The sequence below is a fragment of the Hemibagrus wyckioides genome, linkage group LG19 (genome assembly GCF_019097595.1).
Source record: "Hemibagrus wyckioides isolate EC202008001 linkage group LG19, SWU_Hwy_1.0, whole genome shotgun sequence".
Lineage (NCBI taxonomy): Eukaryota > Metazoa > Chordata > Actinopteri > Siluriformes > Bagridae > Hemibagrus > Hemibagrus wyckioides.
The window spans coordinates 4,838,283-4,865,520 of NC_080728.1; the positions used below are offsets into that span (position 1 = coordinate 4,838,283).

Here is a 27,238-nt window from a genome sequence, read left to right on the forward strand (position 1 = left end):
TTTTAAGAAGCTAAAACCCCAGAGTCACCCTATGATCCTGTAAAGAAGATTTTCACCCCTAGTAACGGACAGACCATTTCATTACTGGTCAGTTGGTGCGGTAAAAACTACAATGATATTTGGTTTTCCTTGTCTCTTTGAAAGACATGATTCCTTTGACATATTAACTCGAAGTTAATATATGTACTGTATATAATTATAAAGTATGTGTTTAATGTAATCGTATCAGAAAACACAATGATCGGAGAAAAGCACAGATTTTCAAAGATTTTATAGAAAAAAAAATGTAATATAATTTGAAAATAAATATACTTTACTACATTACACAAACACAAAAAAAAAAAAAAACCTTAAATCTAGACATATTTACAGGGAGTAAATAAATAAATGAGAATGTAAATAAACTAAACTTGGCAAACCTTTTCTACATGACAACAATAAAATAAAAAATAAAAAGTAGCAGGTGTTTGGTAGCCTAAGATTTCTTTTGGCTATATTTTATTGTTATAGGTATAGAGCCTTCAAAACACACTCACAAGTCTAGTTTAGTGTCACTGTCTCTCATACTACGCACTGCCTCAGTCTCTCTCTCTCACACAAACACACACACACACATACACATACACACACACACACCTAGCTTTTTAAAAAGCACACAACCCTTATATATGCAGAGAAAAACATTTTTGAAGCAAACTGAAAAAAAAAAGAAAAGAAAAAGAAATGATCAGCTGTGGGAATGTATTTACTTTCTTCATACCCTCAGATTGACAATAAAAATTATTAGGAGATCAGACTATAACACTGCACATAAATAGAACCAATTAAATATGGACAGTAAGAATACTGAAAATATAAATTATGGACTTGAGGGGTCACATGTTAAAATGGATATTAATAAACATTCAAATGACCTTGTGTGTTTACATTTTGTGATTCACTGTAAGCTGAATGACAGGAAAAATAAAAAGATACACACAATTTTAAAGAAATAAGTGACCATAAATCTCAAGTAGTCATCTGTCGTTCAGTAGAGAATGAAGTCAAGTCACAGAATCAAGGCAAAGTGATTTCCGTATAGAATAAGTGGCATGCCTTAATAAAAGCAAATAAAAACAAGATCTTCTGTTCTTGTGCCATTCATCAACGAGACGAGTTGCGCTGGATAACGAAATCTGGCAGAAAAGTTTCAGAGGCCAGTCCTGAAAAACTCCAGTCTTCGTTCACGTGTGGTTCATTTTCAGTCCCATTAAATAGTGTATATCCGTTGTTGGTTGTGGATGTTGATATGAATGGATATGAAAACATGGCTAATCCAGTGATATGCTGCATCAGTGAGTGATTTTGACAAGTATTCATATGTGTAGCCAAAAGCACTGACACGGCCAATCGTCTCAGGCAGCAATATAGCAGCAATTCTACATGTACTGTTCTTTTCAGTCTTCGCTCAAATCTTTACTCAATATACACATGAAATTTACAAAGGGGGAAGACTTGCTCACTCACACTTGCTCACTCATTCTCTCTCATTCGAGGGGAATGCTTCAAGAGTCCAGGGTTGACAGATCTATATTGAAGGTTCAAAGTGCGGTGCTATTAATTATTAGTGTTTATGCCTTAATTCAGAAAAAAAAACACATATAGGCCGATCACTGTTCATCTCCTTGGCTTGTCACATCTAGAACAGAGGAAGGATGAAATGGGATTAGAAAACAGATGAATCCAAACGCGCACTAACACAACAACATAACATGTCCACGTACTCACCTACAAGTCCTCTCATTGAGTTCGAGCTGCTTTAACTTGCAGTCTTCCTCTGAGTGTTTGCAGGAGCACTGGCATGTTTCAGGGTCCTGAATGAAGAGCCTCTTTTTCCTCTCAGAACATAAACTGCAGCATGGTTTGCAATGAGTACTGAGGACAGACACAGGGGAGGGACAGGAAGAGAAATAATAGAGAAGATATTATTTAGGTAATATTAAAATGATCAGAATTCAAAGTTTTAAGCAAATCAATCAATAAGATACAAATTATGACTTGCTCCCAACACACAGAGATGCTTGGGTGAGTTTTTTGGGAAGCAAAAATCAGCAAGCAGTGAATTATGTCGAGCGAGTCTCAGGTTTAGCCTGTAGTCATGGGGACGGCCCACCTGAGGGTGCACAGGGGGTTTGGGAGATGTTAGGCACATTGTGGCATGCACCTGCAAGCCCTGCTGAGGTGTGAGACATGTAACCACAGTAACCAAATATCACCAGACACACAGTTACACTGGACACCCCCCCCTCTATCTCTACTAAAGTCAGCTTGACATAAAAACACAGATCACAAAATAAGAACAGACTGAAGAACAACTGATTTTATTCCACAGTCTGGTTGTTTCTTTTGTCTTATAGGCAGTCAGCATGCGCTCCAGAGTCTTAGCCAGAAGTGATTTTCTGGGGGGGTACGGAAAATATACCGAATAAACAAACCACATGTTCTGTACAATTACACTGATGCATTTCATGTGGATGCCAGACAGTAGGAAAAGCCGTGATAATGGAAATATTCAGTTATCTGCCATGTTTGAATAATGTTGCTGTAAAATACCTTTATGACAGTTCCATTGTAAATTATTGAAATGAGGAGGAAATTATTTTTATCTTATAAAACCAGATTGGTGAATTCTCCTCTTGTATAGTTTTCAAACAGAAAGGGGAAATATGCATAATTTCCTTCTGGTTATTCCTGTTTTTTTTACTGTAGCTGGTAGCTAATAAAATCTGATAAAACAACGGATGCCTTCATTTGATGTCTGGGGCATTTATGAACATCTTTACGGCACATAATGAGCTACACTGGATGTTTTTTTATGTTAACCATTCACGAATAATCATTTGGAATATTTCACTGATTTAGGCTTTTTACACTGTGCCTAACCCCGGGTTATCGAAAGAAACGTTTCACACCTCAAATGAAACCCTTATGAAACCCTGCTCCGGGGCAGGGTTAACCCCACACTGTGGTGCTAAATTTGTTCGGTGTGAAAAGGAGCAGTGTTTGCTTGTTGCTGCTGGATGCTTGGCAACAGCCAATCAGAAATTGAGCAGCGAGGCTCATGTCACGTCATTAACAAGAAACGCACATTGTGTAAACAGGTTGCCTGCTGTTCGTCCAATCAGTGACAGTGACACCACAAATATGCAAATAAGAACGTTAACCCGGGGTTTAGGAATGTACAGTGTGAAACGTCTGTTAACGAATACCCAGGATTAACAGTAAGGTACAGTATCAGCAGTGTGAAACGTGATTACAGATAACCCAGGATTCCGTTTATCCGGGGTTTAGGATGACCCAGGGTTAACAATTTCAAGTGTGAAAAGCCCTATTGAGAGCCCTATTTCGGTTTTAACCTCATTGTTAACCTCAAGGTAAATGAAAATTCACCTGCACAGTTATAAACACAAAGATATAGTATTTGTCCAAGTGGATCTGTTTATAATACAAGATTTTGAGTTCTGCCAGAAGCAAGCACAAAACAAGACAAGACATTATCCATAATTACTAATAATAACGCAATTAATACTTAAAAGTGTTCTTGAACTTGATTCAACAAGAATCAAGTCTGAATCCTAACAAAGTTCTCATGCTTTTTAGAGAAATAATAACTGAATGTGGTTTAATCTGGATGTACAGTTTGTGCTGACACACAATCAGTTAATATAGTTAAATAATATTTAACTCTGTCTTCATTTTTAAGCCTGTATTTTTATGCTGCCTGTAAGTTTAAGGAAGTATGTTGGTGTTGTATGGTATGTAAATGTTGCCAGTATTTTCCAAGACTATTATGCATAATACAAAACAATTGGCTTTGCACAACTGATTTCTCATATATTTCTTAAATTAAATCTAGTTAATCTAAGTTAAATCTATGTATGTTAAATTGTATCTAATCTTCTGGTCATTTGAAGGCTCTAAATATTAAACATCTATTATATGTCATTTAAGATGAATCAACCTCTGACAATTTGTTGATTTAAAATGATAAAACATTAGATACAGATATAACTGTGGCTCTATAAAGACCAGATAACCAGCACGGGCAGTGAATGTGCTCTCATGCAAATACGCACCATGCAATATTTATTTATTTTTTCCCTGTTAGAGATTTACCATTTAAAAAATTGTGCTGAACAATTTAATCACCAGATTATGCATGGGCCCCAAAAAAGACAGGGAAGTGAGAATTTCCAATTTCTAGGTTAAGGGAAGTCGTGGTAGGGAAAGCAAAATAATATTTGCTACTTGCTGGCAGTGGTAATAACAATGGGGGATTTTTAGGGATGGGGAATTTTTCAAGTGATTCCACAGTAATTCTCAGTAAAGTTACAAAAACAATAACTTTGTAATATAATTCTTATCTTGTTGATATGGCGTGTAATTGTTTATATAGCGTACACATCTAGCTCTTACACAGGAAGCTCTGGTAATATAATATAATCAAAGTAAATATCACTGGATATCATCCCAATGTAATATTATGTAGAAATTATTAAATCATTATTTCACAAAAGCTTACCTGTTGATTATTCAGTGTTCATAGAACTGCAGTTATATCTGCACCTAGCTTTCCATTTCTAACCATCAGCTGTTGCATTTAACATCTGGATAATCCCTGACACAAAGAACCTGACTTACCTGACCAACTGGAAAGGTGTTCAAAGATGACACACTCAGACGAATACACAGTGATGCCCAGGTAGCTGCAATGCAGACCTCCTGGAGTGGCATGCCTCTAAGTAGTGCCCATGAGAGTGAAATACTCCTTGTGGAATGGAAGAGCTAGTCACAGTATGGGCTAAATGTTCAGTCAGTTTGCAGGCTATGATGATTTTTGTCACCCAGTAGGGTAAGGCAATGAAGGATCTCTGAGGTGATCACCAGCGAAGATACACATTTAAGATCAGCCCCACATATGGGTTTGCTTGGAGAGCTCTTATGAGTCTTTGGCACAAGGGGCAGTCCCCACACCAGGCTGTTGGAAGAGTATGGTTGACTGAAGTACCTAGCTCCTCTCAGAAACATTGTTATGTGCCTGTGAGCTGACAGAAAGGTGCCATCCTCTCCCAAAATGGCCAGGACATACACTTTTAACATAGACAGAGACTTGCTATTATCTAGCAGCCCCTGTAATATGTCTGACACAATAAGCACTGGGCAAAGCATCATCTCCAAGTGACCATTCATGGAATAATTCCCATATGAGAACCCATAAGACACACGTGGTAGGGACTCTAGCATTCAGGATCGTTTTTTGAGACTGCGCATTAGGGAAATCAAGTTGCTGTCAATGATGTTCACTGTTGTTAAGCCCACTTGACCCCACTTCCATGTAAGAAGGACAGCATTTTTTCTTCTTATCCCTCTGTCACACCATTGCCTGAAATACACTATATTGCCAAAAGTATTCGCTCACCCATCCAAATAATCAGAATCAGGTGTTCCAATCACTTCCATGGCCACAGGTGTATAAAATCAAGCACCTAGGCATGCAGACTGTTTTTACAAACTTTTGTGAAAGAATGGGTCGCTCTCAGGAGCTCACTGAATTCCAGCGTGGAACTGTGATAGGATGCCACCTGTGCAACAAATCCAGTCGTGAAATTTCCTCGCTCCTAAATATTCCACAGTCAACTGTCAGCTGTATTATAAGAACGTGGAAGTGTTTGGGAACGACAGCAACTCAGCCACGAAGTGGTAGGCCACGTAAACTGACGGAGCGGGGTCAGCGGATGCTGAGGCACATAGTGCGAAGAGGTCGCCAACTTTCTGCAGAGTCAATCGCTACAGACCTCCAAACTTCATGTGGCCTTCAGATTAGCTGAAGAACAGTGCACAGAGAGCTTCATGGAATGGGTTTCCATGGCCGAGCAGCTGCATCCAAGCCATACATCACCAAGTGCAATGCAAAGCGTCGGATGCAGTGGTGTAAAGCACGCCGCCACTGGACTCTAGAGCAGTGGAGACGCGTTCTCTGGAGTGACGAATCGCGCTTCTCCATCTGGCAATCTGATGGACGAGTCTGGGTTTGGCGGTTGCCAGGAGAACGGTACTTGTCTGACTGCATTGTGCCAAGTGTAAAGTTTGGTGGAGGGGGGATTATGGTGTGGGGTTGTTTTTCAGGAGCTGGGCTTGGCCCCTTAGTTCCAGTGAAAGGAACTCTGAATGCTTCAGCATACCGAGACATTTTGGACAATTCCATGCTCCCAACTTTGTGGGAACAGTTTGGAGCTGGCCCCTTCCTCTTCCAACATGACTGTGCACCAGTGCACAAAGCAAGGTCCATAAAGACATGGATGACAGAGTCTGGTGTGGAGGAACTTGACTGGCCTGCACAGAGTCCTGACCTCAACCCGATAGAACACCTTTGGGATGAATTAGAGCGGAGACTGAGAGCCAGGCCTTCTCGTCCAACATCAGTGTGTGACCTCACAAATGCGCTTCTGGAAGAATGGTCAAAAATTCCCATAAACACACTCCTAAACCTTGTGGACAGCCTTCCCAGAAGAGTTGAAGCTGTTATAGCTGCGAAGGGTGGACCGACGTCATATTGAACCCTATGGATTAGGAATGGGATGTCACTTAAGTTCATATGCGAGTCAAGGCAGGTGAGCGAATACTTTTGGCAATATAGTGTATCAGGACAAGACTGTGTCTCAGAGCAAGTAAGAAGAACCTGAAGATCCAGGCCACTCATAATTCTAGTAGATTGATGTGTTTGACCTCACCTGTTGCTCCCAGTCGGCTAGGAATGGTGTCTGTGGTGATCATCTCTCTTTGAAGGTGAACCACACCTAAGTGTACAATTTTCATGAGAAATAAAGGACCATAGCCCTTTCTCTGAGACAAGAACAAGATCTTTGGCGGTCATCCACAGGCTGATGACCCATCTCTGACAGCCCATTAGTTCAACAGGCTCATGCTGGAACTGGAATCTAACATTACTTAACATGAAATCATTTGTGGGTGTATGATATGAACAACATCTGACAAGTTTAGCATGCATAAGGGGTAGATTTCCAGGAACCAATTGCATCTACAGTGAGGCAGAAGCTGCAGTACATTTCTGTACAAGAAAATATGTTGAGAACAACCCCTTGTTCTGAATGGTATGGCCTGTTTTTTTTATTCTTCATTGGCAGCATCCATGGGTTTGCGTTTGTGCTGGACTGGCGCCACTTAATGCCCATCTCACCATGTGGACCAGAAGCACCCAAGAATTAGGCTCTTGGATTTCATATGCTTGATGCTCTGTTGAAGTCAGACAACCCTGGTATTTGGCCTTCGGCCCTCTCTTGGTGCCATGTGGCCAGTCTACCCAACTAGAACAGCAACTCCAATGCTAGGTGGAAAGTCACCAAAAGATTGTCCAGGTATATCCGACGTGTGGAAATATAAGCTTTCATTAGCAAGTTGCCCATGAACCCTCCTGGTGTTCCAGCAGCAGGATCCTGTGCACTCATTGCTGCGGCCCAGGTTTGATTCCCGGGCAGGGAGCTAGCTAGAGATAGCTCTCAGCGCCAGTCCCAAGCCCGGTTAGAAATGGGAGCGTTGCATCAGGAAGGGCATCTGAAGTAAAAACCTGTGCCAAATCAAATATGTGAACAGGATGATCCACTGTGGTGACCCCGAACAGGGAACAGCTGAAAGAACAGCAATATTAGCAAGTTGCCCATACATCAGCACTCTGCAATGGGGTGGCAAACATTTTGCCTCGTGAAGCTGAGAGTAAGGCAATGGAAAAATCAGATCGTATCAGCACATGGCATACAAGCCAAGGCTCACACCATATGGCTTCTGCATTTAACTAATGCCTGTCATAGAACTGTCAATGTAATCCCTGCATTAAGATACATTAAATTCTGTAGTAACCCTTGAACAGGAGAGCAAATGCAGTAGCGTGGGCTCAGCAAGCTGACATAAAGGAAAAAAACTCACATCTGGTGGATATATTAATTGCATATGCTAAATTTGCTAAATATAGCATGAGAACACCGCCTCTAGCGGATAAAAGAAATAAAATAGAACAACGATTAAAAGGTGTAATGATGATGATGATGATGATGATCATTATTATTATTATTACTATTATTACTATTATTAGCAGTAGCAGCTCCAGAATCATTGGCACCCTTGAAAATTGTGTTATGGAAAATGTCTTTTAAAAATGAGAAAAATCGAACCTTTGATAGTAAATTTATGCAAAAAAAAACAAACAAAAAAAACCCCATTCATATTAATAAAACATAAATTAATAAAACAATAAAATTCATAGTTATTGCTACCCCTAAATTTAGCATGAGGTAGAACCTCTCTATGGAAAAAATAACCATTGTATGCATTTGGACATAATCCACTAGTAGCTTCTTGGTAGATGCAGTCAGATTTTCATTTAAAATCCAGTGATGCCTCTTGGAGTTCATGGTGACATTTAAAGTAGCAAGGTTCCTTGGGCCTTTGGAAGACAAAAAATGGCCCACAACATCACAGATCCATCACAAGGCCTTTTCTGTATAAATATCCTTCATTATACACCAAACCCACCTTTAGTGTTTGTGTTTCCTGCCAAAAAGCTCTATTTTTGCCTCATCTGACCACAGAACCCAGTTCCAGGCATTGTTCCAGCTGTGTCTAGGGCTTACGTTTGTCATTAGATGAAAGAAAGAGTTTCTTCTGGCACACATTTCAAACAGTTTGTTGGCATGAATGTAATGTCTTAGTGTAGATTAGGAGACTCGATGACCCCAATCTTCTGCAAATCTTCTATAACCATGATCCTTGGAGAAATTTTTGGCTCTCTAACCATTTTCATTACTCTGTGTGGGTGTAAAATACTTTTGTTTCCTCTTCCAGGCAGGTTCATTACAGCTCTTGTTGATTTTAATAAGTCTTAATGTTTTTAATTATTTCCCCAAGTGGACATGGGAATTTTCAGACACAGAGCTATTTTAATAGCCTTTGCCTATTTTTATGAAAGTCAAAACTATTTTGTCTCAATTGGTTGAAGTATTTTGTAATTTTCTCCTAGTTGTTAAATGACCAATGGAATTTGGTCTTAAAAACTAAAAATTAAGGAACCTTAAAGTTAGTAAAATATGTTACTGACTGCTTGCTTACTAGGGTACAATATGCAGTTTCTTCAGTTTGCTTTTGCCCCTTGGTGCAGTTTGTTTAGACCAGGGAGATTGCACAGCAGTTGCATTTGTGCAACACAGCAGTTGCATTTGTATGTGGATTAAAAAACAACCTGAAACCATCTGAGGTCCCATGAAGGTTCAAGGCATGGTTAGATTTTACTAAAAACACAATTTGGTCTCAGGAAAGAAAAAGAAATAAAAAAAAAAACATTAAAAAATTCTGTAGATTTGAGGAAAATAGAGCTGTGGAAATATAACATGCTCTGTTCATTTGGATAGAGGAAAAGGTTAACACACATATATAACTGCTAATCGCCTATATATTACAGTTAATAGTGTAATTAATGTTTTATTTATCTTTATGGTTGATAACGGCACATCATAAATCAGGATAGCATAAAACTAACATCACTTTCTATCTATGGTACGGCTATATTTAAGTTTTATTTATTTTACTTCATATTTCAATTAGAAAAAGTATTTATATGTGTCCACTCTTAGACTTTAAAATTACAACAGCTCTCTTAAATACACACTTGGTTAGAGGGCTATTCCAAGCCTATTTGCAAAATTGCCATAGCTCTTTCCCAGACTTTGTTTCTCTGTTTCTTCTTAATGTTACCTTATATGTTCCTTCCTTTAGTATGCTTTTTGTAAACCATTTTGTTCTACTGACACAATAATACAAAATACAAAATCAATGTCTAGGACAATTTTTATAGAAAAACAAACATAGGGTTCCAAATACACACAAGACTGTATGTATTGTAGAACTGTATACAACCTGTTACAGTCTTAATAACTGCAAAACACCTTGTTCATTCAAAATTATAACAAGAAGGTCAGTAAGAATGTCTCATGGGTCTGATATACTATACTGTCTCTTCACTCGAATTGATTAGCAATGAGAGGAGATCCTAGTGGACTATTCTTTGTAGGGGAGTTAGTTATTATATGTGTTTCAATATTTTTGACAAAACACGTGGATGTGCAGAGCAGAGATCTGTGGTATGTGATTAAAAAATAGTACACAAAATGCTACGTTCTACCCTCCTGGTAACATCACCCTGCATCTATACTCTAACTGCTCTTTAACTAGCCCAAGCACATCTGCCTTCAATATAAAATGAATTCATAACCAAGAAAACACACAGTGATGTCTCAGACAAACTGTTTGCTTATTACATATCTCACAGGGGTGAAACCGGACCAAGAATTGATCTCACTTCTGATCAAATCTCAACACTAGAGTAATGCGGGTAACACCCACTGGAGCACGGCAAGCAAAATAACATTCAAGACATAACACATAGGACAGACTTAAAGACAGAAAGATGCCCTTTAGAAAACAATTGCCAAGATTTCAACAAAGATCTTAAAAGATTAGTACCATTATCTGTAAGCAGCATGCAGCCGGAGAAAGCAGACGGGCCCGCTACTGTGTACTGTGTATATCTTGTCACTTAATTATTTATAATTTTATTTTATTTTTTTTTACCAATCACAGAGCTGGATTTGGTCATTAAAGAATACTTAAACCAATTCCTGCATGCTATCAATACTAGGGGTGTAATGATTGGACGATCTGAATTGTAGTAGATTCAAAGGAGAATTAAAATTGTATTGCATCACGTGAAAGCCTGATGTTTACAACCCTTAATAAATTTGTACTTGTCAATTAGCAAATCAGGCCCTGAGTGTGAGGAAGGTTAGGCTGGGGATTGCAGCTGAGTTGCAGTTTCGATTTGGCTCTTTGAACAAAAATGAAGGTAAGTTTTCAGTATGTACTTGCCATAGATTAATGCTAATTAATTGTGATTTTGGTTAATTAAAGGAGGTAACAAATCTCCTCCCAAATTAATTTGATGACCAAGAGCATAACACTCAGGTGCAGGTGGGTGGAGGAGAAGGCTGAGGTAACATACAAATCCCGCATTTTGTCGCGGTTTTTCTTTCGCTTTCCCTTTTGACCTTTCCCCTTGCCTTTCCGGGGTTTTCTGGAAAAGGAACAAAAACAAACAACAACGAAGTAGAACAACTGAATTTGGGAAAATGATGCAACAGGTAAGCCAAACAGCCAATGCAGTAGGGGTTGATGGAAAAAAACCCAACTTCCTTTGTTATTTTAAATATATTATTATGTCTCATTTGTAATAATGAACAAATAAATGGAGAGACAATATGACACAACACTAGTAATATGATATGAGTAAAATGTGTATTATGGATGACATGGCAGATGGATGTAGAGACACAAATAAGCGAAAGCAACAAATAATGAAAAATATTTCCTATTAGCTCAAAATAGCTGAAAATAATAGCTCAAATGGCAGCCTGTTTTTTATCCAATAAAAGTTACATGTGTTTTGTTTAATCAAAAAAAACTTCTGAATTTATTAGAGCTCCTTCCCGTGGCAAGTCAAGCAGATAAACAAAATAATTCGAAAATTTCACATTCCCTTCTACTAACAATGAACTTGCGGACTCATCTAAAGCCAGATATTTGTTTATGTTTGTTTTCTTCTAAAATAAAAGGTTTTAAGGAGTGCTGTTTTAAATTGATCACAGTATTGTATGAAAAGGCTCCTGTTAACAGCATAACAGCTAAACTTTGGAGACACTTAGTGACCTTAGTATTATAAATTTCTCCTTCATATTTTGGTGTAAAATAATGATTTAACCATATAGACTTAATCACCCAAGTGTATTTATACTCTAGCAGTAAAAGAAACAGACTTTATACAGAGCTGGAAAAACAGATACTTTTAGCTGTATGTCATAGACATGCTCAGTGGAAAAAACAGGATTAGTCTACTGTACTGTAATATTTCAGTATAAATATCTCAAAAAATCTGTAAGCAATAGTAAAAAAAACAACAGCAACCCGAAATATAATATAACACCAAACAGTATTTGAGATATAAAAAATGTGCAGAAGGGTACTTTCTACACGTCTCAGAAACGTAACATCTGCATCCAAAGTAGTGATGCAGTTTAGACATTTTTGAGTCTGAAGACTCAAGTCTTGATAACTCAAATGTCAAAATGCTTCATACCTCATAAAGCTCTTTATCCAGAGAGAACCTTATAATACTACAGCTGAAAGAGGGATCATGGACGTCTTCATACACAATATGAAGCTACTTTATGTTATTAATTTTGCAAATCTTCAATTCAGAGCACAGGTTCAAATTTAAGTTTCAAGGCTAGTTGGCCAACTCTTCAAGTTATTTCCTTATTGAAATCTTCATGTGATCTCCTGGAATATCCAGGTAGGTTTATGAACAAACTCATAGTTTAACAATAAATTGTGAAACTCTCATCTGTGATTGTTGTAACTGATAGTGATGTGATGCAGCTATCAAATTGGCCCAAAATAAGGAAGTTTGGAAGATAATTTTCATATTATATATGGTAATAGTAATGATATCCATCCATGGTTTATTTTATGACCATATTATTGCCACACACCTAGTGCACAGTTGTTTACCAGAAGACGTAGCACAGTGTTCTCCAGTATAACCTTTGGCTTCAAAGATACAGCACTCAGATATTCCCTCTACACCACTTCGATATTCCTGGCCCAGAACACATTTCTCTGTGGCCGCCACAAAGGACAAAGGTACCACCAACCAATAATTTAGGGACACAAAAGCAGATGCTTCCTTTTAACACTGAAATAGGGCAAGTCAGTGTCTTAGAAGAAAATCGTAAAGTGTCGAAGCCAGACTCAAAAGCTCACTCTTATCTGAGACCACTAAAGATATCAGAGACTATGAACTCCTCATCAACTGTTTACTTCAAATCATAAACCAGTCACTGACTGTGCAGATGTGTTATCATTAACACACACTGTGAAATGGTGGAATAACTGCACTAAATATTGGAGTAAATCCACTGACTCCAGTATCAGAATTCCAAAACCTTACCTACCTGTGAGTTCAAAATGTTGAAAGCTGATTGGCAAAGCTACCGTTAATCATAAACTACACTGTGGCAATAAACACCAATATTTATCCTAAATAAAGCTAACTTCTGTGATGGATGATAGTAGTGATTGATTGCTGATGATCATGATAAACATTGCTACAGTCTACATGGCAATAAACGGCACAGAAAAGGAGAGAAAGATGTGAAAGCTCTGGATATGTTTCATATTATAGTCAAAAACGAATGAGAATGGAAAAGATATGGAGCTACTAATCCCAGACACAGTCTTGCCAAACACACAAACAATCATGAGCTTGAAAATGTGTGTACTTACTTCTCTGTCTTTTCCTGCAGTGCTTTCTTTACTCTACAACAGAAAAGAGAGAGAGAGATAGACAATTACATTAATGCTTACAGCTTTGGACTTCAACAGAGCTGCTAAACAGCTAATCAGCCCTGTGGTGGTTATCTCTACGCTAGGTTAGGTAAGGTTAGGTAAGGTTAGGTAAGGTTAGGAAGCCCCCTCACAGAGCAGACCTCTAGAGTTTAATTAACAGTAAAAAAAAAAAAAGAAAAGAAAAGGAAAAGTTAGAGAAAGAGCAGTTTGTTCAACAAATTTAACATGCTGTGATTGTGTACAGTAAAGGTTTGTACCTGCATTCACATTCAGTGTGTTCTGCAAAACTCATTGGATAGTTGCGTTTGATGCGCATGGGTTTTAATTTTTGTACCTAAAAAAAATAAAAAATAAAACAAAAAAGAAAAAACCATGACACAGCCAAAATGATATATACAACAGGCTTAACATTTCATTTCCATAAAATTGTTGTCCTAAAAATAAAAGTCATAACCCAAGTATTGTTCAATGTATTTTAATACTCTGTTATACCTACACTGGGGCTTTATAACACATTTATAAACACTTTATATATAGCATTTTTATAAACAATACTGGAGGATTTATATAAAGCGAATTTCATAACTGGAGACATGCCAAAAGCTTTTATGAAGTAAATTGCTTTGTTTTACAGTACAGACCCAGGATTATCATATAGGTCAAAGTATTTTTTTAAGTAATGTCCATCTTTCCTTTCAGGGAGTGTAGCTATCTACTTATTAATAGGAAATGAAAACTGAAATGAAATTCTGTTTAATTTTAAAGTGTTGGTGGTTCAGTCCTGTCAAACCTTGCTAAGAAAAGGGATTTTCTTTTTCATTAACTTTTTTCATTTTCAATTACTGTATGTTGGTAAATGTGATGACTCCATAAATTATAAACAGCACTGTATTTTTGCCAACCAAGTGACCCCACCCTCTGGATTTCTAGTGGCTCCCACATAAAACTGAGGTCAGTGTTCATCTAGATAAAACTGGTGTAAAGCGAAAGTAACTTTCCACTTCAAACTTGACTTGCTTTGTTTCGCTGACTGATGCTTCAGCTGAGAAAGCAGACATGGTGCCATGTATCACAGTAGCCAGATGTCAGAGTCTGTAAATAATACGGCTAAAATGCAGATGTTGGCTATTTTGTGTTATGATATATTATAAACATCTGTACTGGGAAACACCAAATCAAATCAAACTTAACATATTATGCCAAGCCATACTAGATTTTATAAACAAAAACATACTAACAAATATATTTTACATCAGTCTACACACAAGTATAAGTGAAGGCCGTTCTTTCTTCACTCTTACATGCAAAGTTGCACGAAAAACGCTAACGTCCTCTTACACTTGCCTTTCATAAATTCTCCAGCATTACTTTACTTTAAAAACATGTATGCATTAATAACAATTGTGCTAAATAGGTAAAGCCCAATATACTTTACATATTAAGGTTGTACCCAGGATTCAGCTACTTTTTGGAACAGGAAAGCTAGGCATTGCCTGAATATGTGCTTTATGTTCTCATCTGAGTAAAACAATTTAACATTACAAAAGTACAATAAAGTGACACAGCGTTTGTGTGATCATTCAAACTCTTAGCAACACACAATAAAACAAAAGCAGTGCATTAGAAAGGAACACATTTAAACATGACTAAACTTTTCTGGACTTTTTCCCATTCTTGTTTTCAGCTTGTTGTGCTCTCATAGGCTTTTTTTTTTTTAATCCTGCATTCTCCAGTACTGAAGATGAATGTCATAATCACTGTGATGCCCAGACTCAATCAGAGAGGATAGGCTGCATAAATACAGCAGAGTGTTTGCTGAAGCTTCCAGCTCCTGCTGCATCCAGTGCTCTAGTATGGTGTCGAAAGTGCTTGTTGAAAAATAATAGCGTGTTTTTTTTAAATCAAAATAAAGAGTAGTGTGGTAGTATATTTTATGGCAAATGTAAGCAATCAGCTATAACCGTGTACCAAGCTTTAAAAAAAAGACCCAAAGTAATATGGAAGTGGAATCAGATCATAGTGAGTAAGTAAAAGTAACAAGGAAACAAAGAGGATGTGGGACCTTCTGAGCAAAAATGAAAGTAAGGATTCTCAGAAATGAAAAAAAAAAATAACAGATTTCACTGTTAATATGCCAAGACAGAAAAAACTACTAATCATGTGAAATGAAAGTAAACTTACACTTTAATTTAATCTTTGGGAAATCTGTAGTAGCAAACTTGCATCTGATTGAAGTGCAAGTGATTTTAATGATAACGAATTGCATTTACAATGCACACTACGGGAATATACAGAAATATTGTGCTGCACAAATAAAAATCGTCACGCCAATATTTCCTATAGCAATATTAAAGACAAAGCTCTGTCTCGTGCCAGTAAATAGATCTGTGGTTGAGAACTGGTTTCCACACAGCTGAAGCTGATCGTATCAACTGATATCAAATCTCTGCTCTTTTCGAATAGATTTATTTATATGCTATTCTTGTTTTTGTGCACCTTGACGATAAACGCTATCAAGCTCTTAATCCAGCCTTAATCGTTATTTACATGGCTAAAAGCCACAAGTGAGTAGTAAGCAACCGCAATGTAATGTTTATACGCGAGCAGAACAGACTGTGTAGTGATATTAGGAAAATGGCACACATTCATTCAGCTCCAGAATCATAAGCACCTTCGGTTGACGATTGGTTACCTCTGCCTTTAGTACTATGGGCAACCCAACCATAAGATCACTGAGAATATAGACCAATGAATCACTGAGGCCATACAATACAAAATATCTTCAGACTGTCTAGTGTTGTTTCTTGTAGGCTCTCCTATGGAGCTTTACAATGGAGTTTAGGTCAGGGAACTGGGATAACCATATCAAAATTTAATTTTTGGTCATTAGAGCACTTCCTATGGATTTGGGTGTGTTATCATAGACCATTTTCCTGCAGGAAGATCCAACCACATTCAAACTGCACCGTCTTGGCAGAGGCAACTATCTTTACTTTTAAAATCTCCTAGTACATCATGGAATCTGATGCGCATCTGAAGCCCTTTTACCCCAAGCCTTTATTGTTTGCTCTATTTTTGTCTCATCTGACTACAGAACCCAGTTCTATTTAGAGCTTCATTTGTGACTAAAGGTGCTTAAATTAGATGAAAGAAAAGGCACATCATCCAAACAGATATGTAACAAGCAGGTGCCATCTTATAGTATATTTTGAGACTTGGCAACCTATGCTACTGTCTTTTGTGATTCCCCAGCTCTCTAATCATCCTCCTCACCATGCGTGAAGCAAAATATGTCCTCTTCCAAGCAGGTTCATTACAGCTCCAGTTGTTTTCTTCTTCGTAATGAGTGCTCTCAGTGGACACAGGCATTTTCAGGCTTGTGGCTATTTTTACCCGTTGTCTGTTTTATAACATCTAGCACCCTTTTGTATTCTGTAATCCTCTCTATGTTGTTGAATTACTTAAGGGAATTACACCTGTGCCACCTCATATTTATACCTCATTAAACGGGAAGTCATGGATAACCTCTTAAAAGTTCCTAAACTGTCAGGTGAATTGTCAATAACATACATTTTGCTAAACATGCATGTTAAACAAGTCTATATATGTTTTCCTAGAGCAAGGTACATCATTCAAAGGTTAGATGTCTTTAATCAGTGTGAGATTAAGATAACAAAGACCTTCTTTACCCTTTATCTTTACCAGGTTTTGCCAATAATTCTGGGGCTGATGGTATGCCAGGTGCAATTTGGCCAGGATATACAGATCGGTTAAGCAACTCCAATCCTGGGGCCAGTGCCCTACAAAGTTTTGTTTTATTTCTTGCTCCTGAGAGCTGTCTATGGGACAAAAGCAAACCATTCTGAAGCTGGGAAAAGAGGGAGAATCCATTCCACTAGAATTCAGCATAACCAGTACAACAATTTGGGATGTCCTGAAATAACAAAAAGTGAAACTACTGGCATACTAAAGACCAGACATCAAGCAGGTCTGCCAAGAAAAACAACAGCATTTGATGACAAAAACTTTACGAGAACTGGGAAGAAAAACCCGACACCAACTGTCAGTGATTTCAACAGCTACCTCCACAGGGCAGGGTGAAAGTATTACCTTACACAGTGTGAAGAAAAACTTGGAGAGCAGAAATATGAAGGCCATACCACAAGATTCAAACCAGTCATATAAGCAGTAAGAATCAAAGCAGCAGTATGGAATTTGCGAACAAAAAAAAATACAAAGATGAGTCAAAAGAAATTTCCCGGGAATGAAGATTAACTTCCACCTCCAAGTGATGGAAAGGCCAAAGGATCTGATCATGATGGGCCAAACACTGTGGAGATCATGTTATATGGCTTGTGCATTTTATCTTTATGATGGTAGCAGCAGAATGAATTCAGATGTGTATAAAAATTCTGTCTACCACTTTACAAGGAACTCTATCCAATGAAAATAGGAGGAACTTCATCATGCAGCAAGACAATGATCCGAAACACACTGCCAGCTCAACAAAGAACTCCATCAGGGGGACAACCATCAGTGGATGGTTTTAGATTGGCCAAGTCAATAACCAGACCTTAAACCAACTAAGCAGCATTTCACCTCCAGAAGAGAAGAGTGAAGTGAGAAACAAGCTAAAATAAACAAGATGACGCTACAAGCACGTAACAGTTTGGTGATGTCGCTTGACGCAACCAAATATTAAGCTCTATTTACTTTATAATACTATATGGCCTAAAGATTAGATGTTCTGTTCTGTCACTATGTTCTCAGTTGGTCAGCACATCGAGATATAAATATCAGATAATGAAACCTGAAATTCTGATCTATCGTTTCATCTTTTAATCTCAAAGAATAGCAAATTCAAAAGAACTGGCCTTGCGTTTCCAGCATATACATTCAAATCAGATGGACAATGTAGGAATGACAACATTATTAACAACATTATCTGTTGCTGTTAATTCTCAATATCCATATCAAAGTCCATGGAGGTGTCACAGCCAGAGAAGCAAGTCATCAATAAGCTTGAAACATCAAATTAAATTAAAGGTTTTGTAATTTGGCAGGATCCTAAAAACAAAATAAAGAAGATACAGATGAGCTCAGGACCACCAAAAGGCTAAGAATACCACAGAAAACAACTGTGGAGGATGACAGAATAAATTCTTTTACTCGTGAAGGAAAAGAAAAAACTTATTGGGCAGTACTCCACTGTGCAGATGGACAATGGCATGAAGCACACTTCCAAAGCAACCCAAGACTTTTTGAAGGCAAAGTAGTTGAAGTGAATCACCTGATCTTAATCTGACTGAGAATTCATTTCACATGCTGAAGGCAAAACACCCCAAGAACAATCAGATACTGAAGAAAGTAAATGCCTGGCAGAGATTCCCCAGGGAAGAAACTCAGGTGTAGTCTAATGGGTTCCATATTTCAAGCAGTCATTAATCAATAAAGGGATTTATGACCAAGCATTCAAAATAATAATTTCATTTATGATGTTGGTTCTGGTCCCTTATAAAGTCTGAGGTCATATTTGATATCTAATGAGGTAGATGGCTAGGATAACAATAATTGGGTCCGTGTCCAAATACACAGTATATTTTTAATTAATGTGTTCTTATAGAAAGCCTAAGGCTAATTTAAAATAATGGCTAATTTAAAACACCATACTTTTTGGTCAGAATATTTCCACTTGACTAGCTTAGTGACTTAGATGGCTGAAGGTTTCATATCAACGCACATATACAGGGGAGACGACATGCCAAGACATGATACTAAACAAAGCAGACCAACACTGTCCTTTAGCAATGAGATCAGAGTTTCAGTGAGTGGCTTTCTGACCTCCATGGTGATGTTGCGTGTGGCAGTGGGTTTGCACTCCAACATCTCGTCATTGCAGCAGCCAGCACAGCGCATGAGCACCACACAGGACGGAATGAAAATGTGCTCAATGTCATCGGGATACTCCTGATGGACCTCCACTAGCATCTCCCGCGGCCGGCACATCGACTTATTGTAGACATCAGTAAAGGGTACGACTGCAGAGGGATACAAACCGGTTGTGTTAGAAAGTTGGTGATAATATTGTCTTCTTTTCAATAAGATTAGTTCGGAAGTCTATACAAGTAGATACAAATTATAATAGTGTATTATCTGTGATTATTTATATTTAAATTTCAAGTTCTGAAAGTTACTGTTACACTGATGTATTATATTTATTCTGTATAAAATAACAAATACATTGACACAGTGCAGATTATCCTGATTTTTGTCAACTACATGGATATAAGCCGTTTGCTATTCGTCAGTCCTGAGGCTTCTCTACACAACGATCTGTGTACATGATCAGTGTAATCTGAGTAGGCTCCGAGTATTGGACTCAAACATCATGTTCCATCACAATTCAATATGTTGACGTGGCCGGTTTTTGGTCTGGACCACACAGCTCTCCTCTGATTTCTCTTTGGTTCTCTATTATATCTTAACGATGGCAGAATTCCTCTACACACATAACAATAAAATGTGTTTTTATGTGTTTGAACGCTATAAATAAGTTTGAGAATCAGTGAAGGAGTTTATATATTTGCATATTTGCCCAGCAGAGGGTGCCCTATTCATGCAACTTTAGACATGTAATAAAACTTATTGCTTAAGGAATAATGATTTTATTTTATTCCTTAAGCATCATTCTTAACTTACCCTCATTTGTGCTGCCTCCATTCTCTTTGGGGATATAGGCACTCTGCGGAAAAGAAGTTAATGTAGTCAGAATTTGAACTGACACTCTTCAACAATATTACCTTAACATAAAGGAAATTATTTGATGCAAAATAAACTCAAACAACACTATTTTAATAGACAGAATTTTCTCACTATGTGGTTATTCTCAATTAAATTCTAATTATACATTTACTACATACTGTCTTTGGATGCCCTCCTTTTCCTGGTTTCTGTCATTGCATTTACTGCCCTACCTACAAATTTAGTTTAAAAAAAGGGTCTGGCTTTCTCAGGTACTGTAATGTCATTCAAATATCATTGATGATGCAACCTCTGTCATTCATTGCATGTCAGTTCCTACAGTGACGTAATTTTGGGATCGCTGCCAAAGCCACTGAAAGCAAACGCTCTCCAGCTGAGAAAGGAAACATTCACTAATCCATGACAAGACACGGGTACGGACTATGTGAAGCTATTAAAGCATTACTCCTGTTCATGAGATTGTATCGTATGCTGGTTGGCTTGAAAACACCATGCTATCCTGTATCCGAATTAATGCACCTTAGATTGTCTGACAATGTCCGTTTCAACTTATGAATGATGGCATAAAAAGTAGGCTTCAAACACGTCACATGACTTGGCAAAGTTCAGGACTCTAAACCGGGTGTTACACAGGTTTGGTGTTACATTTCTCACGCTGTCAAGTAATTTCATATTGTATAAATCTAACAAAATAGCTGCTATTGATAGGGTGCACACTTTGCCCAATTCCCAATGGCTAAACAATGATCCAGTTGTCAAACACTCCCACATAAAACTCAGTGTCTTGTTCTATCATGTTTTGACTTGCAAACAAGCACAGTTTTTAATTTATTAAGAATACAAACTGTCAAAAATAAATCAATTTTGAGTAGCCTAAGACATAATATAAACTCATACACGGTTACTCATGAACCAGAGTATTACTGAAATTACTCAGCCTGAACCAGAAGCAATTGGTTGTGTAATTCTGTTAACATTACAATCCACTGCTATCTCTGTAAAGCCTTTACCTCCCTGCTATCCTCCGTCATGCTCCAAACACGCTCCAAGTGTCATAATTAGCGGAACTAATTTATATTCACCCAGCAGAAATCCCCGGTGTTGAATTGATACCCCCAATGCTGAAAACCTACAATACTGAATCAACAGTTACAGTGTCCCATTGTGTCCAGTTGGACTTAAATTAACACTGCAGATATTGTATTCACCGCTGGGGATGTTGCTGTGCCTAGTGGAACTATTCATCTTGTGCTAAGTCACTTGATACTTTTTAAGGCAAATTGTGTGTACAAATGTGGTGCATACACTATGTCAGTAGTTGTTATAAAACAGGATGTTTTAGATTAGTTAGGGGATCTACTGTGAGCCACTGTGATCATTATTAAGACAATGAAAGGTAATCTAAGATTGAATCTGATGATTGCCTGACAAGGTTGAAAAGGGGACAGCTGACCAAACAATCAGAACACATGGGAGGCTACTATATATATATATATATATATATATATATATATATTACAACACAGTTCATAGTTCATTACAAGTTTAAAAGTTTGCCTACAAGCCTAGTAGAATGAACAACTATACATCCCCTGGACAAATGCACAAGCGTTTATTCATGATTGCAGGTATTAATTTGACACTAGGCATTTTTAATTTGTTAAGTGAAAGGACAAAAGTCTCTAAACGTAATGTTCACGCACTCTGGGTTTAGTCTGGACTGGCACAGCTCCATAAGCACACTGCGCCTTTAATATTACCAAGGTGGCTTGACGAGGCCTTCACAAAAATCACACTCCCCCCTTTAGTCGAACACGCACGCTCGCACGCACGCACACACACACACGCACGCTGGTAGTAATTACCGTCCAACCTTCAAGTACTCGATCGTTATCTCAAAGGAAACGCGTGATCAGAATAAGCAATCTTCATTTTGATTAGGATAGTACACGTTTAGTGAGGTGTAGACTGGAACACGGTCAGTGACCTCAGTGACAAGGACGTCCTTGTCAAACGCGCGACTAGTGTGATCGAGACCGCATGACAAAAGTACACAGTGTGAGCGCGCGCACACGCAAAACTTACCTTGACAGCTGAGAAATAGAGGAGCGTCACACAAAACAACTGCAGCAAGCGCACGGCCAAGTTCATGACTGACATGGCGCAACGCGAAAGTCTGATTACAATCCTATCGTATGATAGGCGAACTTGTTGAAAAGCATCAGAGAGAGTCTCAGAAAACAGGGCAGACATGGATGGAGCTTCCTAAAAGATGAGGGGTCAGGAGAACTAATCAGGCTAAAGTCTCATTTTGGTCCCACGAGACAAGACACCTGATGGAAAAGGACGGGAAAGGACGTCTGGTTCAACTGTTGCCGATGATTTTCAAAATATCCAGAAACGTCAGAAGCCACGACGCGAATCCACTCACATGGTCCCGACGCAAAAGGAGCTTTTGCTCAAACGGCTTTACAATCCACATCACAGTAGGCGAATAATCCCATGATTTGACTTGTCATTCGTCGGGTTAATTTTTTTTTTAAACGAGTTCGAGGGGAAAGTCGGACTCTGATGTAACTTTGAGCAGTGGTGGCTCCGTGAATCACAACCTGGCAGACCCTCGCGCAATAGCCCTAAGTGCCCGGTAAAAGCTGGTATGCCTCTATCTTCTGCTGCCGAATAAAAAAAAAAACTTCGGATTCCGCTTCCTGGTAGGTTTTCCAGCAGTTTTCCCACCAATGTTTTTTCTTTCTTTTCTTTTCTTTCCTTTTTTTTTTAAATCTCTGAGTCGGAGACGTAACACCGCCAAGCTAAAGCGCACCGCTCGATGGGTTTCAACTGTCGGTCACTCGGCAGCGCACAGAGGTTGAAACTCTACAGGAGCGCTCTGATTGGTCCGGTCTGCACCGCGGTGGGCGGGTCTTCCAGCTTATTCCTTTTTGTAGGATCGTGTCAACGCTGATGTCTAGTGCGGCTCGAAAGTACTTTATATTTCATTTTATCTGATATTACATAATATTATTTTAGATCTATACATAATGGCTTCTGAATTTCTGCACCGCAACTTAACCTAATGAGTGTGATCACATCACCTTATTAGACTTGAACGCAGCGTAATTACCATGTATCAGTTATGTCACTGTGTTATAAGTGCTTTCCTAAATTACACCCCTCCAATTCATACTTTACACCGAGCTCCTCTGGCTGAAATAGCAGTAGGCTTCCGACTGTGTAAGGAGGTATGCGCAAACTGAGCCGGAGTGTTACACTAACCACATGACCGCAATAGCCGTAGCCTTTTTCGGGGCCGGTCTACCATAATCGGAAAATTAGGGTGTAATCATATCATATTCGTCATCGTGTGTGTGTCTATCGCCACGTACAGGTGCGTGCGTGCGCGCGTGCGTGCGTGCGTGCCAGTCTACCGGATCGCGCTGTGCACGTGATCTGAAACGGAATCATTCATTTTCCGACTGAACGGCTGCGTCCAGAAAATGCACGCTACAGTTTTTAATAATGTACTAACATAGTAACCAGTAGTAGAGCTACAGACCTAGGCTACTAATTAGTGCGAAAGTATGCGCTTTTGGACCGAGCCATCCCTTTTTTGGGGAATATGCATGAAGTTACCGGTGCCCTGTAACTATCCAACTGTTATTTTAGAGTTATACCCTAAATAGACTAAGTGACTTAATCACAGCGTGCCTCTTTGTGTTGCCCCCCCCCCTTCACGAGCCAACAAAAACAAAAGAAAAAATAGAATAAAAGTTAATGAGTTCTTCGGATTTTTCATGTCACTATGAATGAAGAGCTATTTCAAGTAAGATTATGATAAATGTATTCTACAGGTTAAATATTTCCAAATAACGTTTTCCCTAAACTAGTGTTCAGGCTCGTCATCCGGCAAAACTGTGTAGTTATTTCATACTGGGCTGTGTGCCACCATCTGAGAAAGTCACAAGCCTCCCATGCTTTCTGGGTCCAAGTCATTCATACATTTTACTCTATTCATAAAGAGGAGGTGGCGCCCTCTGCTTGTCTCTGAATGTATATTATTTCCTGAATTTATGAATCATAGTCCTGGATATGTGTCTTGATTAGTAGACGAACTAATGATCAAGTCTATCTTCATTTGAACGAGGCAATATTTCAGTTCAGTATTTGGAGACAAACATATGGGCGTGTATCCCTTGAAAGAAAGAATGCTAGTTGACTAACTTGGTAGAAATGTTTGGCAGATTTCTATTTATAAGAAAGGAGTTTGCATTTCTTTGATACCTGTTGCTAGGAGGATTTTCACCACCAAATGATTTTAGACTTTAATTATAAAAAAGTTTTAAACTGTAAGACACATTTAGCTCCCATATTTACCTCTTACCATATTTATCTCGTTCTGTCAAATAATGATTGATGCCCCTTATCATCTTTCTCTCTCTCTCTCTCTCTCTCTCTCTCTCTCTCTCTGTGTGTGTGTGTTTGTGTGTGTGTGAAATAAAGGCAGTACACACACACACACACCTCTGTTAATACTGTTTAGTCTGAGTTACAGGTGCAGCCTTGGGCTGGTGTACTGTGTGAAATAGGTTGAGAGACGACAAGAAACAATATGCGATAACACACCAGTAAGAGAAACAGCCGAGTGTCTTGTCTGGACAAGTGTCTGCACATCCGTCAGTGTGTTGCACATCAAATTTTAATTGGAAAATAACAGAGAAAGATTGGACCCTCGTTACTGCTGACTCGGTTACAATGTCGGCAAGGACAGAACTAATGAGCTTTACACTCCCATTACATTTCTACTCAGGACAATCTCCTTTCACATGCACAAAAACAAAAGCACACACTCACACACAAACCTACCTGTCATGCCTGGTGCATTGTGAATTAAAAAGTTTGACACAATAAAAAATAATGTCCAGTTCTTGCTTGTGTATGGATCTTATCCAGATCAGACTTATCTTTATTACCACACTAGTAATTCCTCAAAAGAGAAGAGATCTTTATAGAATTTTAGAAGTGAGGGCCTCAGATACAGACATTTAAATCATTATTACCCCTCACAGGTTGCTTTAGAATTAGCTAAATGTTTAACAGCAGTGTTTCCCCAATTGTGGTTCTGCAGTCCTCTTACAGAACACATGTTAGTGTTTTGCTGCCACCTCCTTCTTAATTTCATGAAGGAATTGCTAATGAGTTGACAAGTTGAGCCAGGTGGGCAGAGAAAACACCAAAATGTGCATTATGGGGGGTATTAGGATTAGTGTCAAGGAACACTGCTTTATAGTTTGAGTAGGCCCTCATAAGAATGCAAACTTTATTCTAAGTAAAAAATTTTACAATATTTTAAGCTAATAGGGCAGCATGGTGGCTTAGTGGTCAGCACTGCTGCCTCACAGCAAGAAGGTCCTGGGTTCGAACAGGCAGGGGCCTTTCTGTGTGGAGTTTGCATGTTCTCCCTGTGCCTGCGTGGGTTTACTCCAGGTACTCCGGTTTCCTCCCACAGTCCAAAAACATGCACATTAGGTTGATAGGGAATTCTAAAATGCCCATAGGAGTAAGTGTGAGTGTGTGTGGTTGTCTGTCTATATGTGTGGCCCTGTGATGGACTGGTGATCTGTCCAGGGTGTACCCCTGCCTTTCACCCAATGTGTGCTGGGATAGACTCCAGCAGACCCCGTGACCCTAATTAGGAATAAAGCGGGTATAGAAAATGGATGGATTTTAAGCTAATTTGTTAGCTGTATAGCACAAAGCATTTCAAATCAGGTACACAGAAAGCCTGTAAAACATAATTAATACAATAAAGCTAATATCAACAAATAAGTTGAGTTTGAAAAAATATATTGTTGTATTCAAAGTGCAATTAAGGACTTTTATATTGAAGTGCGTAATGTCCCCAGATTATGTCAAGTCTACTGTCAGTTTTAAGGGATACCTTAGTGTCTATATGTGCTTAGAATATATAACACTGCATGTTTGGTTTTCATGCTCAGTTCCATGAAAGGTAAGCATGCAGTGTTATGTAATTCAAGATACCTGTTCTGTTCTTTCAGACTCTTGCCATCTCTCTGAAGTTGCAGATTAAACCGGTGACCCGTAGTACCACACCAAGCCCCAGGAGAATAATAGATCTTCTCAAGCACATAAGTTCACCGCTGGACTCTTCTTGTGATAACCCACATGCTGCCCAACTCTCACTTCAGACCTGTGTTTCACAGGAAGTTCTGGCAGATTCTTGGGCAGAACTCAAAGCAGATGAATTCCGTCATTAAAGTTAATCAACCAATAAATCACTGCCATTTCAGCAGTGGAACATGTGACCTTTAACCCCTCCAGCTGCGTAGTGCGTGCAGAAACAGTGTGGTGCACATCTTCATCAGTACGGCAGAATTAGAAAAAAAATACCAAAACAAATACTAGACATTTCTACAATGCTTGGATTCACATAAATGCAATCAACCTTTCAGACACATCATAAATAGTAGACATCAGTGGAGAAGCTTATAAATAAGGTGATTGATAACTTTTATGACAGGTCAGTGAAATGGCTACAGAAGAGCAGGCATTGCCATAAAAATTGTCATGCAAAGCAGATAAAAAAAAAATGATAAGATTACATTTACAATGTAAATCATTTGATCCCAACAGCAAAATATATTTTTAGATTTTCTGGTGGGGTTTTTTAATTACTTTGGGTGCAATATATTTAACAATTTCCCCCTCAACATATATGTTTTAAGATGTAAAAAATATATATGTTATTTCTATATGGCTGTGGTATACTTCAACATGGTTTTACTGGTAAATGGCTCAGTAGTGCATGAGTTTGGTTGCAACACAACCACAGTGTGGGTCATCGGTCAAGTTTTTTAATGTAACCTCAATTCCAAAACAAATCTTCACCCTTAACAAAGTTGCTAAATTCCATTCGTTGAGTTTTTATTTTTTTTCCATATCCACCAAAGAAGTA

The 27,238-nt window shown here is 38.4% G+C and overlaps 1 protein-coding gene across 3 annotated transcripts; it reads right to left on the reverse strand.

Moving 5' to 3' along the window:
- Positions 1 to 316: 316 nt before the first annotated feature.
- vegfab (vascular endothelial growth factor Ab) lies at positions 317 to 23,387 on the reverse strand. 3 transcript variants are annotated; one of them, XM_058417096.1, is made up of 8 exons: positions 22,354 to 23,366; positions 20,206 to 20,248; positions 19,348 to 19,544; positions 13,764 to 13,840; positions 13,444 to 13,476; positions 11,105 to 11,176; positions 1,768 to 1,914; positions 317 to 1,678 (listed from the first exon to the last, which is right to left on the reverse strand). In XM_058417096.1, exons 1-8 carry the CDS (start codon positions 22,519 to 22,521, stop codon positions 1,657 to 1,659), a joined length of 759 nt encoding a protein of 252 aa, XP_058273079.1. In that variant the 5' UTR covers positions 22,522 to 23,366; the 3' UTR covers positions 317 to 1,656. The 3 variants fall into 3 exon arrangements, with proteins under 3 accessions (XP_058273079.1, XP_058273080.1, XP_058273081.1); XM_058417097.1 differs by lacking the exon at positions 11,105 to 11,176 and having other exon boundaries at positions 318 to 1,678; positions 22,354 to 23,350; XM_058417098.1 differs by lacking the exons at positions 317 to 1,678; positions 1,768 to 1,914; positions 13,764 to 13,840 and having other exon boundaries at positions 9,877 to 11,176; positions 22,354 to 23,387.
- Positions 23,388 to 27,238: the final 3,851 nt, after the last annotated feature.